At 44.9% G+C, this 17,164-nt stretch overlaps 2 protein-coding genes across 5 annotated transcripts; both read right to left on the bottom strand.

Annotated features, from left to right (window-relative positions):
- Nucleotides 1-5,103: 5,103 nt before the first annotated feature.
- Nucleotides 5,104-9,158, bottom strand: LOC123484573 (zinc finger protein OZF-like). 2 transcript variants are annotated; one of them, XM_045215065.1, is made up of 3 exons: nt 7,449-8,574; nt 7,048-7,067; nt 5,104-6,915 (listed from the first exon to the last, which is right to left on the bottom strand). In XM_045215065.1, the coding sequence occupies exons 1-3, from the start codon at nt 7,466-7,468 to the stop codon at nt 5,540-5,542; spliced, it is 1,416 nt and encodes a 471-aa protein (XP_045071000.1). In that variant the 5' UTR covers nt 7,469-8,574; the 3' UTR covers nt 5,104-5,539. The 2 variants fall into 2 exon arrangements, with proteins under 2 accessions (XP_045071000.1, XP_045070999.1); XM_045215064.1 differs by lacking the exons at nt 7,048-7,067; nt 7,449-8,574 and adding an exon at nt 8,906-9,158.
- Nucleotides 9,159-10,162: 1,004 nt separating this feature from the next.
- On the bottom strand, nt 10,163-16,215 carry LOC123484575 (oocyte zinc finger protein XlCOF6.1-like). 3 transcript variants are annotated; one of them, XR_006658588.1, is made up of 3 exons: nt 15,958-16,215; nt 11,606-13,850; nt 10,163-11,302 (listed from the first exon to the last, which is right to left on the bottom strand). XR_006658588.1 is itself a non-coding variant. In XM_045215066.1 (2 exons), the coding sequence occupies exons 1-2, from the start codon at nt 16,121-16,123 to the stop codon at nt 12,658-12,660; spliced, it is 1,359 nt and encodes a 452-aa protein (XP_045071001.1). In that variant the 5' UTR covers nt 16,124-16,215; the 3' UTR covers nt 10,163-12,657. The 3 variants fall into 3 exon arrangements, 2 of the variants coding, with proteins under 2 accessions (XP_045071001.1, XP_045071002.1); XM_045215066.1 differs by having other exon boundaries at nt 10,163-13,850; XM_045215067.1 differs by lacking the exon at nt 15,958-16,215 and adding an exon at nt 15,239-15,951 and having other exon boundaries at nt 10,163-13,850.
- Nucleotides 16,216-17,164: the final 949 nt, after the last annotated feature.

Raw genomic sequence — 17,164 nt, 5'->3', positions numbered from 1 at the left:
TACAGAGAAACAAAACATGTTGTTTTATTTATTCATCAAGAAGGAATCAATAGGCTTCATAGCTTGATCAAATTCATTGGAATTTTATGGACAGGGAATTTGCACGCCGTCAAGGCATTTCATTGGTTCCCCTAACCATTCCACTCCCCATCAGAGCACATGATAGTCGACCATTAGGGTCTGGGCTGGTTAAGGAAGTTATGGTACCAGTCACCATGATTACGCAGGAGACGCATGTTGAGCAGATCACCTTTATGATTATTGAGTCTCCTGCTTACCCTGTAGTCTTGGGTATCCCGTGGTTAGCCTTTCACAACCCTAATTTCTCATGGCCGCAGAGGGTTCTTACGGGGTGGTCACGTGAGTGTCCGGGTTGGTGTCTAGGTGTTTCCGTTGGTGCGACCACGGTGGAAAGTCCAGACGGTACCCCCATCGTGCGCATTCCCCCCGAATACCATGATCTGGCGCTCGCGTTTTCCAAGACGCAAACTACTAAATTACCACATCATCGGGAGGGGGATTGCGCGATAAACCTTCGGGTAGACGCTGTACCTCCCAGGAGTCATGTGTATCCCCTGTCGTAGGCTGAAACGGAGGCTATGGAAACATACGTCACCGAGTCCCTGCGCCAGGGGTATATACGTCCCTCCACTTCAACTGCCTCCTCAAGTTTCTTCTTTGTGAAGAAGAAAGATGGCGGTTTACGCCCGTGCATTGATTATCGACCACTGAATAATGTGACGGTACGGTTTAGTTTCCGTCTTCCCCTCATTCCTTCATTGATTGAGTCAATGCATGGGGCCCGCTTTTTCACCAAATTAGACCTCAGGAGTGCCTACAACCTGGTGTGTATTCGGGAAGGGGATGAGTGGAAAACAGCATTCAGCACAACCTCGGGGCATTATGAATACCTGGTGATGCCCTTTGGTTTGATGAATGCTCCATCCGTTTTCCAGTCCTTTGTGAACGAGGTGTTTCGGGACATGCTTGGTCGCGGTGTGGTGGTCTACATCGATGACATCCTGGTATATTTCGCTACGCGCGCCGAGCATGTGTCCCTGGTTCGCAAGGTACTGGTCCGACTGCTGGAAAATGATCTTTATGCCAAGGCAGAGAAGTGTGAGTTTTTCCAGCAGTCAATCTTCTTCCTCGGATATCACATTACCACCACAGGTGTGGAGATGGAGGGAGACCGCATTGCAGCCGTGCGTAATTGGCCGACTCCAACCAAGGTAAAGGAGGTGCAGCGCTTCCTTGGCTTTGCCAACTACTATCAAAGGTTTATTCAGGGCTTTGGCAGCTCCCATTACCTCCTTGTTGAAGGGTGGGCCGTCCCGGCTCCGCTGGTCTGCTGAGGCTGATTTGGCCTTCAGTAGATTGCGGGGTCTGTTCACCTCAGCCACGGTACTGGCTCACCCCGATCCATCACTACCGTTCGTAATGGAGGTGGATGCGTCCGAGGTGCCAATGCTCGGGCATGCCACCCAAGCTCCGCCCCTGTGCCTTATTTTCTAAGAAGCTCAGCTCGGCAGAGCAGAACTACGGCGTTGGTGATCGGGAGCTGCTGGCTGTTGTCCGAGCTTTGACGGTGTGGAGACATTGTCTCGAGGGGGCGAAACACCCTTTCCTCGTCTGGACAGACCACCGTAACCTGGAGTACATTCGGGCAGCGAGGAGGCTGAATCCTCGCCAGGCCAGGTGGGCCCTCTTCTTCACCCGGTTTGATTTCACACTCTCATACATTCCGGGTACGAAGAACGTGAAGGCAGACGCACTGTCTCGGCTGTATGACACAGAGGAGAGGCCCAGAGACAACACCCCCATACTCCCGGCCTCATGCATTGTGGCGCCGGTAGTATGGGCGATGGACGCAGATATAGCGCAGGCATTACGCACAGATCCATCTCCACCGCAGTGTCCAGCTGTGTCCAGCTGGGCTGCAGTACGTGCCTGCGCTTATCTGTGATCGTCTGATATACTGGGCACACACGTCACCCTCCTCTGGTCATCCAGGTATGGGTCGTACAATGCGCTGCCTGACCGAGAATTACTGGTGGCCTACCTTGGCTAAGGACGTGAGGGTGTATGTTTCCTCATGCTCTGTGTGCGCCCAGAGTAAGGTACCTAGGCACCTCCCAGCGGGTAAGCTACAACCTTTACCAGACCTCTGGATTTCACCCTGAGAGTAATGGGCAGGTGGAAAGGGTGAATCAAGATGTGGGTAGGTTCCTGCGGACCGACTGTCAGGACTGGCCGGGGGAGTGGTTGGTGTTCCTGCCATGGGCAGAATATGCTCAGAACTCTCTCCGCCACTCCTCCACTAACCTAACACCCTTCCAATGTGTTTTAGGTTACCAACCGGTCCTGCCACCGTGGCACCAGAGCCAGACCGAGGCTCCTGCGGTGGATGACTGGTTTCGGCGCGCGGAGGAGACTTGGGACGCTGCCCACGTTCACCTCCAGTGCGTCGTCAGAAGGCCAACGCTGACCGCCACCACAGGGAGGCCCCGGTGTTCGTACCGGGGGATCGGGTCTGGCTCTCGACCCGGAATCTGCCTCTCCGCCTGCCCTGCCGGAAGCTGAGCCCGCGGTTTGTGGGGCCGTTTAAAGTCCTGAGGAGAATAAACGAGGTGACATACAGGTTGTTACTCCCCCCCTGATTACCGTATTAACCCCTCGTTTCATGTGTCTCTCCTCAGGCTGGTGGTAGCTGGTCCGCTCCAGGAGTCTGAGGTGCGGGAGGTTCTTCCACCTCCTCTGGACATTGAGGGGGCTCCGGCGTACTTGGTCCGTTCCATCCTGGATTCGAGGCGCCGGGTGGGGGGCCTTCAGTATCTCGTGGAGTGGGAGGGGTACGGTCCGGAGGAACGGTGCTGGGTCCCAAGGCGGGACATCCTCGATCCCTCCCTGTTGAGGGATTTCCACCGTCGCCATCTGACTCGCCCTGCTCCGCGTCCTCCTGGCCGTCCCCGAGGCCGGGGTCGGCGCACTGCTGGAGCCGCGCGTCGGGGGAGAGGGGGGGGGTTACTGTCACGACTTCCACCAAGGCTGCCCCCCCTCCTGGTTCGGGCAGGCTTCGGCGTTCGTCGTCACCGGAGTACTAGCTACTGCCGATCACACACACCTGGTGCTCATTCCCCTAATTAGTATGTGTATAAGTGTTCCCTCTGTTCCCCTTGTCTTTGTGAGTGATTGTTTGTTGTGAGAGCGTGCAGCTCGGTTGAGCTACTATTCACTGTGTTTATGCCAAGGTGGATGTTTTCCCTTGTAATAGTTTGGTTTGACGCTTTGGGCGTTTGATTTATGTAAACAGAATAAACTCTGGACTTCGGTATTTTACCTCCTGCGCCTGACTCCTTCATTCACACCTCGTCACATAGGATCTCCCGGGACGTCACACAATGGTCGCCTAAAGTCCTCAGGACGTTGTGTCATGGTCCCCTGGAGGTTTTGTCTAGTTCCCGGATGGTCCCGAGGACGTTTTTAGAACTTTCTTGGGATGTTGTGTCATGGTCCCTGAAGGTTATTGGGACGTTGTGTCATGGTCCCCTGGAGGTTTGTGTCTAGTTCCCGGTTTGTCCCGGGGACGTCACCAGATGTTTGGAAATAAACGTTCTTCCCCCCACCCCCGCCCCTCAAAAATGGTTTACCCTGGGCACGCGCACCTTAGCTTCATTACACATAACCCCTTGTTACTTTTGCCAAGCCCATCAAGTCCCTGATTGGTGAACCACTGATCCAGTCACAGCTCTTAGTATGGGTATTTGAACACAGCTTATGTTAAAAGCACTGTTTGTGTGTGTGTGGGTGGCTGTCCCTAGCATTGCCAAAAGACAAACATACTGTATACTACGTACTTAATGAGTATATACTACATACTATTAGTTAATTTCAGTATACTGTAAACGAACGGTATCCTTTCAGTTGCGCATACTAGCTCTTCGCCTGTCTACCGGAAGTTGATGCTCTTGCTAGCTTGTTAGCATAACAAATGACTAGCTAGACATTTTACGATTTCGGGTGTGTTCGTAAATTCAATCTGGAGTGCCAGAGTGCGCTCAGAGTGGGCTCTGGGCGTTCGTAAATCCAGAGCTTGTCTGATTGTCCGTTCGTAAATTCTGAGCATTTCGGCTTTTGGAGCGCGTCACTAGACGCTCTGGCCGAGGAGTAGGGTTGATCCGAGCATACTGACCTCACATCGGCAGCCAAGCCCAAGCTATCTGTCTAACTATTTCCAGACACAAATGAGAGAACACCTCACTGACCATTCTACTCGCCCACCATTATAAATGTAAGCAATGCCATTTTCTTCAAATCTGAAAACGTTGTGAAGCCACGCCCATTTTCTGAAGAATTGCATTATGGGCCCTAAAAGCACTGAAATAGTGTCCACTGCTTGTATACTTCGTATTTTGGCGAATTTAATAAGACATCATGGAACTTTTGGCATACTAACTATATCCATACTATGACCAATAAGCATACTACATACTCAATTTACGTCACAAATAGTAAGGTTAGTGCAGTTAGGACTATTCGAACACAGCTATAGTGTTTTACACCCACAAAAAAATGGTTTACCCAGGGTCTGCGCACCTTAGTTTCATTACACATCATACCTTGTTACTGTTGCCAAGCCCATCAAGGGTTTGGCCGGCCGGGATGTCCTTGTCCCATCGCTCTTTCGCGACTTCTGTGTTGTTTCTCTTTGCTTATTTGAGCTGTTCTTGACATAATATGGACTTGGTCTTTTACCAAATAGGGCTATCTTCTGTATACCACCCCTACCTTGTCACAACACAACTGATTGGCTCAAACGCATTAAGGAAATAAATTCCACAAATTAACTTTTAACAGACACACCTGTTAATTGAAATGCATTCCAAGTGACTACCTCATGAAGCTGGTTGAGAGAATGCCAAGAGTGTGCAAAGCTGTCATCAAGGCAAAGGGTGGCTATTTGAAGAATCTCAAATCTCAAATAATTTTGATTTGTTTAACACTTTTTTTGGTTACTACATGATTCCATATGTGTTATTTCATAGTTTTGATGTCTTCACTATTATTCTACAATGTATAGTCAAAAGAAAGAAAAACCGTGGAATGAGTAGGTGTGTCCAAACCTGTCTCTGGTACTGTATTATAGGTAATGAATGTGTAGGGACTTCTGAAATTCTACAGATGTAGTGGTGCAGCAGAAAGATCTGCATATCCCAAATCCAGAGGTTGTCAGTTCAAATCCCAGGTGGCAATATGATTACATTTGACATGATCCCTTAGTATAGACATTTCAATATGACTCCACCTGGGATTTGAACTCACAACCTCTGCATGGTTGTCCCCTACACATTCATTACCTACAATACATCTCTGCACTTAACAAAATAGTGCCATCTGCGCTGCTATTTTAGTCATCAGTTGATATGACTCATTGACTTATTCCAGCTATCTATGAGCGTGTACTCACAGTATTGTCCACATCCTGCCTTTTTATTCTCATCTTGTGACTAAATAGATCTTTGTCCTAATTTTCTTTCTTTCATGTTTCATCCCGTTTTCCTCCTTTGTGGATGTTTTTCACATGGATCAGTAAGTTGGACTTTTGAGTGAAGCTTTTCCCACAGTCACCACAGATAAATGATTTATCTCCTGTGTGAGTAAGTGAATGCTTCTTTAGGGACCCCTTCTGATTGAAGCTTTTCCCACAGTCTCCACAGATAAATGGTTTCTCTCCTGTGTGAGTAAGTGTATGCTTCTTTAGGGACCCCTTCTGATTGAAGCTTTTCCCACAGTCATCACAGCTAAATGGTTTCTCTCCTGTGTGAGTCCGTTTATGGTTCCTTAGGTTCCCCTTCTGAGTGAAGCTTTTCCCACAGTCACCACAGATAAATGGTTTCTCTCCTGTGTGAGTCCGTTTATGGTTCCTTAGGTTCCCCTTCTGATTGAAGCTTTTCCCACAGTCACCACAGCTAAATGGTTTCTCTCCTGTGTGAGTCAGTTTATGCTTCCTTAGGTTCCCCTTCAAATTGAAGCTTTTCCCACAGTCAACACAGCTAAATGGTTTCTCTCCTGTGTGAGTCAGCATATGGTTCCTTAGGTTCCACCTATGAATGAAGCTTTTCCCACAGTCTCCACAGCTAAATGGTTTCTCTCCCACTCCTGTGTGAATCCTCATGTGCTTGGACAGATCCCCTTTGAGTTTGAAGGTCTTGCCACAAACAGGGCAGGTGCAGGGTTTGCCACTGTGACAGAGGCGGACATGGGCCTTTAGTTTACAGGTGGAGTTGCAGCTTTTTCTGCAGAAGCGGCATTCGCAGAGTCTCTTCTTGTAGAGAGTCACATGCCTCTGCATTTCAGCTTTCAGAGTAAACATTTCGCCACAGTCACGGCAGCGGTGAGGTTTTCTAGACGTGGTACTGGGTTTGGAACAGTGTTCCTCCATTGATGGGTTTGGATTCAATGATGGGCTGGGATCCAATGGTGGGCTGCTGTCAAGTCCTACTGGGTCACTGCTTACAGCTGAGCTGTGGCTGGAGGCATTGTTTTGATTATCTGGAGGGTCACAGGGAATGTAGAGACCCTTCAGGTGGGTCACAGTAACAAAAGGTGTGAGATCCACTTGTTTAGGGTCCCTCTCTCTGTTCTCCACAGTCTGGGTTTGGGGAAGAGTCAAGGACTGAAGTGGGTCCTCCTGATCACATTCACTTTTCATACAGGAAGGAGTGAATTTGATATCAGCCTCCAGCCCTTGAAGCTGCTCTTCTTCCTGAGTGGTCCTGAGTTCCTCCTGTTCCTCTTTAATCTGTGGAAGCTCTGGGTTCTCCTGCCCCAGACTGGGGCTCCACTCCTGCTCACAGTGCTGCTGATCAGGGAGAACCTCCTCTTCAGAGACAGCGAGAGAGAGCTGCAGGGAGTCTGGAGGAAAGGAGAGAGGAGCAGAGGTTATCTATACAGCTTTAAGACATCAGGGTTGGGGTTAGCCTCTCCTGATTCCGAGTGTAGACTTAAATCAGAATGTTCAATAAACTTAATTTGACCTTACTCTACCTGTTGTCCGCTGATTTAGTCTGAATGCCATTGGAAATTTGAGACAAAATATCCACAGGAAAGTATTACTGTATTTTAGTTTTTTGACTTTAGTGCAATAGTCACAAGTACAGTATGTGTTGAATGTTCACAACTCTGAGTACAAAACAGATAATCAAAAAGGCAGTTGTTTCAAAACTCTAAGCACATTTTCAATTGACTAAGTACAACACAAAATTATACAATCACTTTTTCAACAAATTTAGCGTTTAATCTAGAACTTTACCAACTGAGCCACACAGGACCGTTTTCACAATGCAATGCTCACATTACTTTTGATATGATTGTCATCTCATTCATCAAAACACATTTTACTATTAGGCATACTTAAATCGCCTGCTCTTAATTGATAATCACTTAACTGTTTGGTAAAGTTACCCATTGCATCTGTTTTGGAACCGGCTGCCTCCAGGGTGGGAGCCAGGTGACCTGCTCTCACGGATGGCGAAGTCGACTCAAAACAAAATGGTTATGTAGGTTAAGCAGGTGGAGTAATGAGTAGGAAACCATGTTATCACATGCAAACGTGATTGCTTTGGATTTAAACACTGTTGGACTTCCCAATGACCGTCGGGCTTCCCAATGAAAACTAGTCTGAACATATATTTCATGGAAAAGAGATGTTGTTTCTTTAGGATGCAACATTCTACCTTGTTGACATCATGACCAAGTGGCGCAGATTTCTGTTCGATTTGACAAGGGCGCTCCTCCCTCACCGTTTTTGCCCGTTCATATCATAGGCCATAGCACGGTGCCCCACGGCTCAGGTTATTAGAACTCCCTCATTTTTCACCAAGCGCAAACCCCTACCATCGGGGCAACCTGGGCCAGACAAACGAGGGGATTCTATTAAGTTGGCCCGTGCTCCCAAGTAGCGTAGTTTGCACCGGGTTTACATTTCTGGACAAAGGCGAAGTCGGCTCAAAACAAAAGTGAAGTAGGATTCGGTGTTTTCACATGCAACAAAAAAAACTGCTTTGGATAAAAACGCTGCATTCCCAATGAAAACTAGTTTGAAAATGCAAACATTTATTTTATGAAATAGAGATGTATGTTTCTGAACAATGCACCAGTCTGCCTTGACAACATGACCGAGCAGCGCAGATACTGTTTGATTTGAGAAGGGCGCTCCTCCCTCACCGCTTTTTCACGCAGTTCACTCCTCCCACCTGAGCAACCCAGGACAGATAATCGAATCCCTTCATTGCTTAAAGATACACCCACCAAACAAACCTCAGTCTGTTCAAGAACATTGAAGGTTTTGGGGAAACGTGTCATTCAGTACAAACTGTTCAAACGCATCAAACATTACATCGAACTGAACACCCCAGCGTTTTGAAAAGTCGGTTTAATAATATTTTCTTGTGGATATTTTGTGTAAAATTTCAAAACGAGTCATAAGGACCAACCGCAGACAACCGGTAGAGTTCAAATTAACAGTACATTTTATTCAACATTCTGGCTTGTAGAGCTCGTAACTATAGGATAGTCTCAGACTGTCATCAGCGAGGTAACAAAGTCGGATGTATAAGGCAAGGTTGAGGTCAATTAGAATTTAAGTAAGTCAATTCATGAAGTGAACGAGAATTCTAATTCAATTATTTAAATAGAAGATTTTTTCAATCCCAATAAACTTAAGATAATACGTTTTTCCATTTTTAATTCTAAATTCAAATCACCTTGTTTTCGTGACAATGTTTTCATTCATGTACGGTATAGTTAATAAAACATCTTGAAATGGTGAACACTGAAAGCCTAAACAGTTTATTTATGGTGTTGAATTGTAGCTATCTAACTAGCAGTACATCTACATACAAACCTATTCTACATAGTTGTATCTCCGGTGTGATCCTCAGCAACCTCCGAAGCCGATCATTCTCCTCCTGGTACTCCACTACCGTTTGCTCAACTGCCCCAAAAACCTCCAGAGCAGCTGCCGTTAAACGCTCATTTAAAAACACACGAAACGACTGTAGTTTAGACATGTTTCAGTGTACTGAGAGTTGGGTATTCAGCTAGTATGGCTTCAGTCCACAAGGAAAGAATGGTGGTGGTCCTCTTCTTCTTTGATGAGGTTTAACGGCGGTTGGCATCCAATAAATGTTGCATTACCGCCACCTACTAGACTGGAGTATATCTCCCTTATACTTTGCTTTAAAAAAAAAATATATATATATATAATAATAATACAACAAATACCCTACCATCTAACACTACACTCACAAAAACAATAATAAATACCATACTCCACTATTTAAATCCATTTAGTCCTACTTCAGGCCAACAGCCTGAAAGGATGGGACACCACCACTTAACACACCCTGTAACTCTCCTCTCTGCAGCTGCCACCACAACCTCTATTTTCTGCGACTTACGTTCCATCCCTGCCGTGTAGTTGATAACCATTGCTATAAATGCCAAAAATCCAATCTTACTGAAACGTATATAACTTGTTGGTTTATCCCTCTGTACTGGTACAGATCTACTACCCACACCACTCCTCCCCCTTGACCCATCTTCCTCTACGTTCTTCACTGCCTCAGCATATGACAACTTCTGCACTACTCTTACCCTGGAAACCTCAACCTGCCTCTCTTGCCCGGGACATTTCTGATCCCCAGCCCCATGGGCACCCCTACAATTAACACATACCACTACTTTCCCCAATGCGACACATTCCTTTGTCTCATGCCCTTCTGCACACTTCTCACACCCAGGAACCTCCCTCCTACACACTGCTGACACAAGCCCATAAGCTTGACGTGTAACAACGATTCGGCACAAAAGTTCGTACAGGATAACTTATATATCCTAACATCACTTTGTCGGGCAAAGACTCAACATCAAAACTCAAAATAACAGACAATGATTCTTCAGTTTCTCCACTCATGCCACCCTGTCTGCGTCGCACCAAACACCGGGAATCTTCCCCTTCAGTTGGTCAGCTAAGAATGGTGGTCACAAACAAGCTCCAAGTTTTCCTTCCATATTGTCTTTTTTTTTTTTTGTATAAGCGGGTGAGAAGCCCATAAACACACAGCAGTGCCCCCATGTGGATGGGTTTTTTACTACACGCTACAGATGAAAACAGAGAATTACATATTGGGAAACACGAAACATTTGATTTAGCAGACGCTCTTATCCAGAGAGATTTACAGGAGCAATTAGAGTTAAGTGCCTTGCTCAAGGGCACAACAGTTATATTAAATAATAGAGTGATCTAGGATGATAATTTCTTGCATGAATTTAATTGAAAGACCCGCAACAGCTTGGGACTGTTGGGACAGCATGCACTAAACCGAAGAACGCAGTTATCAAAATAAATTATAAAGATTGAAAGGGGGCTGAAAAAACACTGTAATGCACTTAAAACAGAGTTTGCACATGTACAAAATGCACGTATCAGGAGTCGACTGTAGATCATTACTTGAGCAGCATTAGGACAAAATGGATGATAAATACTCTTGAACAAATGGAAGGAGATATTTTCTGGAAAGCATATATTTTCAATGTCTCTGACTATAACATCATTTGAATCAAATCAACTTTACTTACATAGAACGTTTAAAAAAATAATTTTTCTGAAATCCACAGCTGGGTTGACTGGTTGTATAAAGCATAGGTCTGTTAATGTAGTGGGACAGGTGTGTGTATGTGACGCTAACTTTGAGTGTCAACAAACTTCAGTCCTGTTTCCATGACTTATGTACCAGGCTTATCATCCACAGAGGTGTAAAGAAGAGCTAAAACAGAACAAGGACAACACAATGATGAAGTGTGTCACAACAGAAAATTATGATGCGTATCACAACAGAAAAGTCAGTAGTAATGTGAGTGCTGCAATAACTAACCCACGTCATTACAGAATTACATTACATTCATCCATGGATATTTCCGTTTCTTCAAAGGTAGTATTCATTCCAAGGCTCCTTGCATTCTGATTGGAACAGTGAAGTGCTGCCACCTAGCGACTGATATGTGTAATTGGTATCAGTTCTCAGAGAGAGAGAGGATTGAAAAGAGAAGACACTCTTCTACTCTCCGTCACCACCACTTGGGTCGTTTGTTTAGTTGCGAGTAAAGTATTGATGACAATATGTTGCCAGACAGTCTCAAAACAGGACAAAGTAGCACAGCAGAGAGATAGTCACAACAGTGCCCTCTCAGCATTCAGTTGTACACTCTCCTGTTTCTCTCTCCTACATCTCCTAGTATCCTGTTGAGTGAAATGGACATCAGTGTTCTGTTAACAGTATAGCTTCCTCCACTGTCCGTATATCGGGCTCGAACAAGTGATCCTCTGCTCGCAAACACACGTGACCCAACTCCTTGACAATGTACCAACTTGTTGAGCTATGGAGAAATATCTAATATCTAATCTTGATAGCTCCAGCGGTGACATTTCAAGCTTGCTGTGGAGTGAGTTTACGGTACATTTTTAACTCTGTTCCACTCACCCTTTCTAAACTCGCTACACACAGGGAGGGATAGAGATTAGAAATACAATTCCCATTCTCACTTCTCATGTTGTTGTAGCCTACTGAAAGGATCCTTGTTAGTGTAATAGATCCACTTCACTGGCCAGCTAGCCGATCTCCTTTTGCTATAGTAGGATGTCATGCAGACACCTCTTAAGCAGAGGGACACTGAGGAGCAAACATGGGTTTAGTTTGATCTATTCAACATTCATTAGTCTAGAAGTCTGTATGTATAGAATGAAAAGATGTCCTCCTTTGGGGAGCATTTAAGCAGATATATCATCTACACCTCTTTCTATTGTAGTAGATCAATGCATACAGTTAAAGTCCCACTCCTCCACATTGGGATAAATCTGGATAACACACACCTGTTTACTTTGATCCTCCTGGTGTTGTGAACCTAATCCTGATTTACAGTCACCTCTGACCCCACAGTACACACCATCTATTCTATGACATCCCCTTATGGTCAGTCCAGTCCAAGACAGGTCAGTCATGTCTGGTTCAGTTTAGCATGGTCCTGTGTAGCTGTAATACAGTGTGTGTGTTGTTTAAATGTGTTTAGTAATGGGTAACTAAGACAGGGTTTAGTAAATGGGCAAGAACACAGTGTTTAAAACAGACACTGTGATAGGGATCACATCTCCAACAGTGCCATCTAGTGGTTAGAAAGGAAAAGTGTCAGCACCGAGTTCATTAGAAGTGCCACTGTCAGACTTGTGACATGACCTGAAAAGGCAGTATTTTCCTCTAAAAAGCCTCTGAGAGTGTTGGGAGACTAGAAACCTCATTCTGTGATCTCTATCTCCCCCTCCAGACAGATGTAAAGTAGATAGGCCCTCCATGTAGACCAGAGAGTAGCAGAGAGCACCTGTGGAGAGAAACAGCAGTTTATGAATAGAACAGATCAGGGACCAGAGAAACTATCATCCTGAAGCATGGAGAGCAGGTCCCTGGGAGAGGTATCATCTTATCATCCTCCACCAACCACTGGATGTGAGTCTATGAGCGTGTACTCAGAGTATTGTCCACATCCTGCCTTTTTATTCTCATCTTGTGACTAAATAGATCTTTGTCCTAATTTTTATTTCTTTCAGTTTTCATCCTGTTTTCCTCCTTTGTGGCTGTTTTTCACATGCGTCAGTAAGTTAGACTTGTGATTGAAGCTTTTCCCACAATCATCACAGCTAAATGGTTTATCTTCTGTGTGAGTCAGTTCATGCTTCTTTAGGTTCCCCTTCAAATTGAAGCTTTTCCCACAATCACCACAGATAAAGAGTTTCTCTCCTGTGTGAGTCCGTATATGCCTACTTAGGTCCCCCTTCTGATAGAAGCTTTTCCCACAGTCTCCACAGATAAATGGTTTCTCTCCTCTGTGAGTCAGTTTATGCTTCCTTAGGGTCCCCTTCTGACTGAATCTTTTCCCGCAGTCACCACAGCTAAATGCTTTCTCTCCTGTGTGAATCGGAATATGATCGGTTAGGTTCCCCTTGCGATTGAAGTGCTTCCCACAGTAACCACAACTGTATGATTTCTCCCCTGTGTGAATCCTCATGTGCTTGGACAGATCTCCTTTGAGTTTGACGGTCTTGCTACAAATAGGGCAGGTGCAGGGTTTCCTACCGCGACAGAGTCGGACATGGGCCTTCAGTTTACAGGTGGAGTTGTAGCGTTTTTTGCAGAAGCGGCATTCATTGGGTCTCTGCATGGGGAGAGTCACATGCCTCTGCAAGTCCGTTTTCAGAACAAACATTTCACCACAGTCACGGCAGCGGTGAGTTTTTCTAGACATGGTGCTGGGTTTGAAACAGTGTTCCCCCAATGATGGGCTGGGATCCAATGGTGGGCTGCTGTCAAGTCCTACTGGGTCACTGCTTACAGCTGAGCTGTGGCTGGAGGCATTGTTTTGATTACCTGGAGGGTCACAGGGAATGTAGAGACCCTTAAGGTGGGTCACAGCAACAAAAGGTGTGAGATCCACTTGTTTAGGGTCCCTCTCTCTGTTCTCCACAGTCTGGGTTTGGGGAAGAGTCAAGGACTGAAGTGGGTCCTCCTGATCACATTCACTTTTCACACAGGAAGGAGTGAATTTGAACTCTATGATATCAGCCTCAAGCCCTTGAAGCTGCTCTTCTTCCTGAGTGGTCCTGAGTTCCTCTTGTTCCTCTTTAATCTGTGGAAACTCTGGGTTCTCCTGCCCCAGACTGGGGCTCCACTCCTGCTCACAGTGCTGCTGATCAGGGAGAACCTCCTCTTCAGAGACAGCGAGAGAGAGCTGCAGGGAGTCTGGAGGAAAGGAGAGAGGAGCAGAGGTTATCTATACAGCTTTAAGACATCAGGGTTGGTGTCAATTCGAAGTTAAAACTAGAATCCTTAGTTGCTACATAAATGTTTTGACTTGAAGAATATAATGTATAAATGCCTCATGAGCTTAGGTCAACTGTTGCCCCTCAACAGAACACAAAATATAAGCTTGTTTTACTCCAATGTTTGTAAACAATGTAAATATAGCCTCAAAACATGGTTACAACCATAATGTTGATATCATGGATGGTCAGTCCTTGCATCCATAGCTCTGTCTATGAATTTGAGAGTGGTTACATTTCTCCAGGCTCATCCCTCACCTTTTTACCAAAACAGAGGCGGGGTAACCCCACTTTATTATTGTTTCAATTAAGGACTCTAGATTTAAGTAGATTCATGAACAACTATAACCTACTTTTAATTACTTATCAATAAACTGAAGATAGATATTTATTTCTAACGCAAAAAAATGTATACACGTTAATTTATAAATTCAAATCACTTCCTGGTTTTGTGACAATGTTTGTATCCATGTATGGTATTAGCAAAGATAGTTTGGTAGGAAGATATGTAGAAACTGATTACGCCTGTAGGGCAATGTCGTGGCGACGTTAGCTACCTAAGCTCATTCGCAGAAACACGTCATCGGGTCTAACCAGGGCTGCATTCAGTACATGAAAACGTAATACAACTTTCAATTAAACGGAAACTGTGCTGAGCGACCAGTTGGAAAAACGGGGAGGGGTTGGGCTGTGGGTTCAAATGCCCTTTAAATGTCACTCATTGCTTCAAGCCACACCCCAGCACACCCACCGAACGGAGGAAACGTATCTCAAAGTCTATTCAAGAACGTTTCGGGAAAACGTGTCGTTCAGTCCAAAGCGTTCTGCAATGTCGCAAACGTTCAAGCGAACTGAACACACCCCAGGGGAGAATGATTGCCTACAGAGCCCCACAGTGGAGGTGTCATAATACCCATAAAACCTAGCGGTCAAATTGTTTTTCCACCATTCATTTTTCCCAAAGGGGATTTGATAAACACTTAAAATAAGGGCTGTGTTTCATGTAGGCTTACCATTGCGTGACGTTTTGATAATCATGTAAATCAATCTCTCTCAGACAAGGTGACTTTTATCAATATGTTTGGCTCTATTTACTCTCAGATTCGAAAATGCTAATTAGCATCAAAGTAGACATCATGCAAAACTACAAATCCCTGCACATCATCTCTAGCAGACACCTTTGCTAACAGGTATTGTGTCAACTTAAAACTTGCACAAGACAGGTTCACAGAATTGTCAATTTAAAGAAATGTAGCCAATTTATTCATTACTACATTTAACTAGCATTTTTAATCCAGAGATTCTTACCTTTGCCTCGATTCGTCAGTCTCCTCCAGATCATCATGGCATTTGTAGTTCTTTATGATAACCACATTGGCAGCTAATTTCATTGTTGGGGTGTAAATACAGGCAAATATATTGTTAAGTCACCTTGTCCGAGAGATATTTACATGGGTATCAAAACGTCACGCGAGGGTAAGCCTACATGAAACACAGCCCTTATTTTAAGTGTTTCTAAAATTCCCGATGGGAAAAATGTGTTGTGGAAAAACGATTGGAACCCCTTTCCTGTTTGACTGCTATGTTTTATGGGTATTGTGACACCTCCACTGTGTGGCTTTATAAGGTCAGTCGTCTCCCGCCGAACTGCGCATGTGCAAGCCGTCAACTCTTAGGCACTCCTTTGATATAAAGTAGTGTCAGTTTGCCACTTTCATGAGGTTGTACTAATGACATGTTCACCTGCTTAAAACATTGGTTTGAATCTAGGCTGTGCCTTTAGAAATCGAGATAATGCACAACTAAGGAGGAATATTTCACTTCTCTCATTGACTTCTCATACCCCGGTCTGCCATATCTTGCTTCGCAAGCGTTCCCGGAAGTCTGACGATGTTGGGCCTCTGGGTTTAGAAACGGTGGTAGCAGTTAATAAAACATCTTGAAATGGTGATCACTAAACCCCTAAACAGTTTATTTATTGAGCAGAACTGCTAACTATCTAGCCATCAGTAGATCTCCATACGAACCTATTCTGCATCGATTTATCTCCGGTGTGATCCGCAGCAGTCTCCGTAGCCGATCATTCTCCTCCTGGTAGTCCACTACCGTTTGCTCAACTGCCCCAAAAATCTCCACAGCAGCCGCTGTTAAACGCTCGTTTAAGAACGCACGAAACGACTGTAGTTTAGACATATTTCAGTGGACTGAGAGTTGACTATTCAGCTAGTATGGTTTCGTCCACTAGGAAAGAATGGTGGTCACGAACAAAACAAACCCGCGCGAAGATTTACTTCCGCATTGTTTTTGTCAGTGGGTGGCGAGCCCATAACACCACAGCGTCACTATGTGGATGTTTTTTTTACTACACGCTACAGACCAATGATAATGGGAATGAGCGGATGCTGGTGGGAGGAGCTATAGGAGGACGGGTGGAACGGGTATCAAACACATCAAACATATGGAAACCACATGTTTGACTCCGTTCCATTGATTCCATTCCAGCCATTACAATGACCCTGTCCTCCTATAGCTCCTCCCACCAGCTTCCACTGATGGAAATAGATAACTACATGAAACAGTTATATTAAGTAATAGGGGTGATCTAGGATCATCATTTATTTCATGAACTGAATTGACAAAACTGCAATGGCTTGTGACTGATGGACCAGCATGCACTAAACCAGAGAATGCAGTTATCAAGAGCAATTATAAAGAATGTTATTGAAATAAGGCTGAAAAAACACTATCTTCTGGAAAACATACATTTTCAATGTCTCTGTTTGATCATTACATCATCACTTGAATCAAATCAAACTTCACTTATAAATAACTTAATTAAAAATAATAATGTACCTGAAAGCCACAGCTGCGTTGACTTGTGGTATAAAGAATAGCTACGATGCTATAGGCAGGGGTGTAAAACTAATTCCATGGAGGGCCCAGGTTCTGCAGGTTTTTGGTTTTTCCTTTCAATTAAGCACTAGACAACCAGGTGTGGGGAGTTCCTTAGTAATTAGTGACCTTAATTCATCGCTCAAGTACAATGGTCCTCTGTAGCTCAGCTGGTAGAGCACGGCGCTTGTAACGCCAAGGTAGTGGGTTCGATCCCTGGGACCACCCATACACAAAATGTATGCACGCGTGACTGTAAGTCGCTTTGGATAAAAGCGTCTGCTAAATGGCATATTATTATTATATTATAATGGAGGAGCGGCCCTCCATGGAATGAGATTG

This window comes from Coregonus clupeaformis, unplaced genomic scaffold (genome assembly GCF_020615455.1).
Source record: "Coregonus clupeaformis isolate EN_2021a unplaced genomic scaffold, ASM2061545v1 scaf0363, whole genome shotgun sequence".
Taxonomy (NCBI): Eukaryota; Metazoa; Chordata; class Actinopteri; order Salmoniformes; family Salmonidae; genus Coregonus; species Coregonus clupeaformis.
The sequence above is the reverse complement of the archived record's forward strand: the minus strand, read 5'-3'. Positions and strand labels throughout refer to the sequence as shown.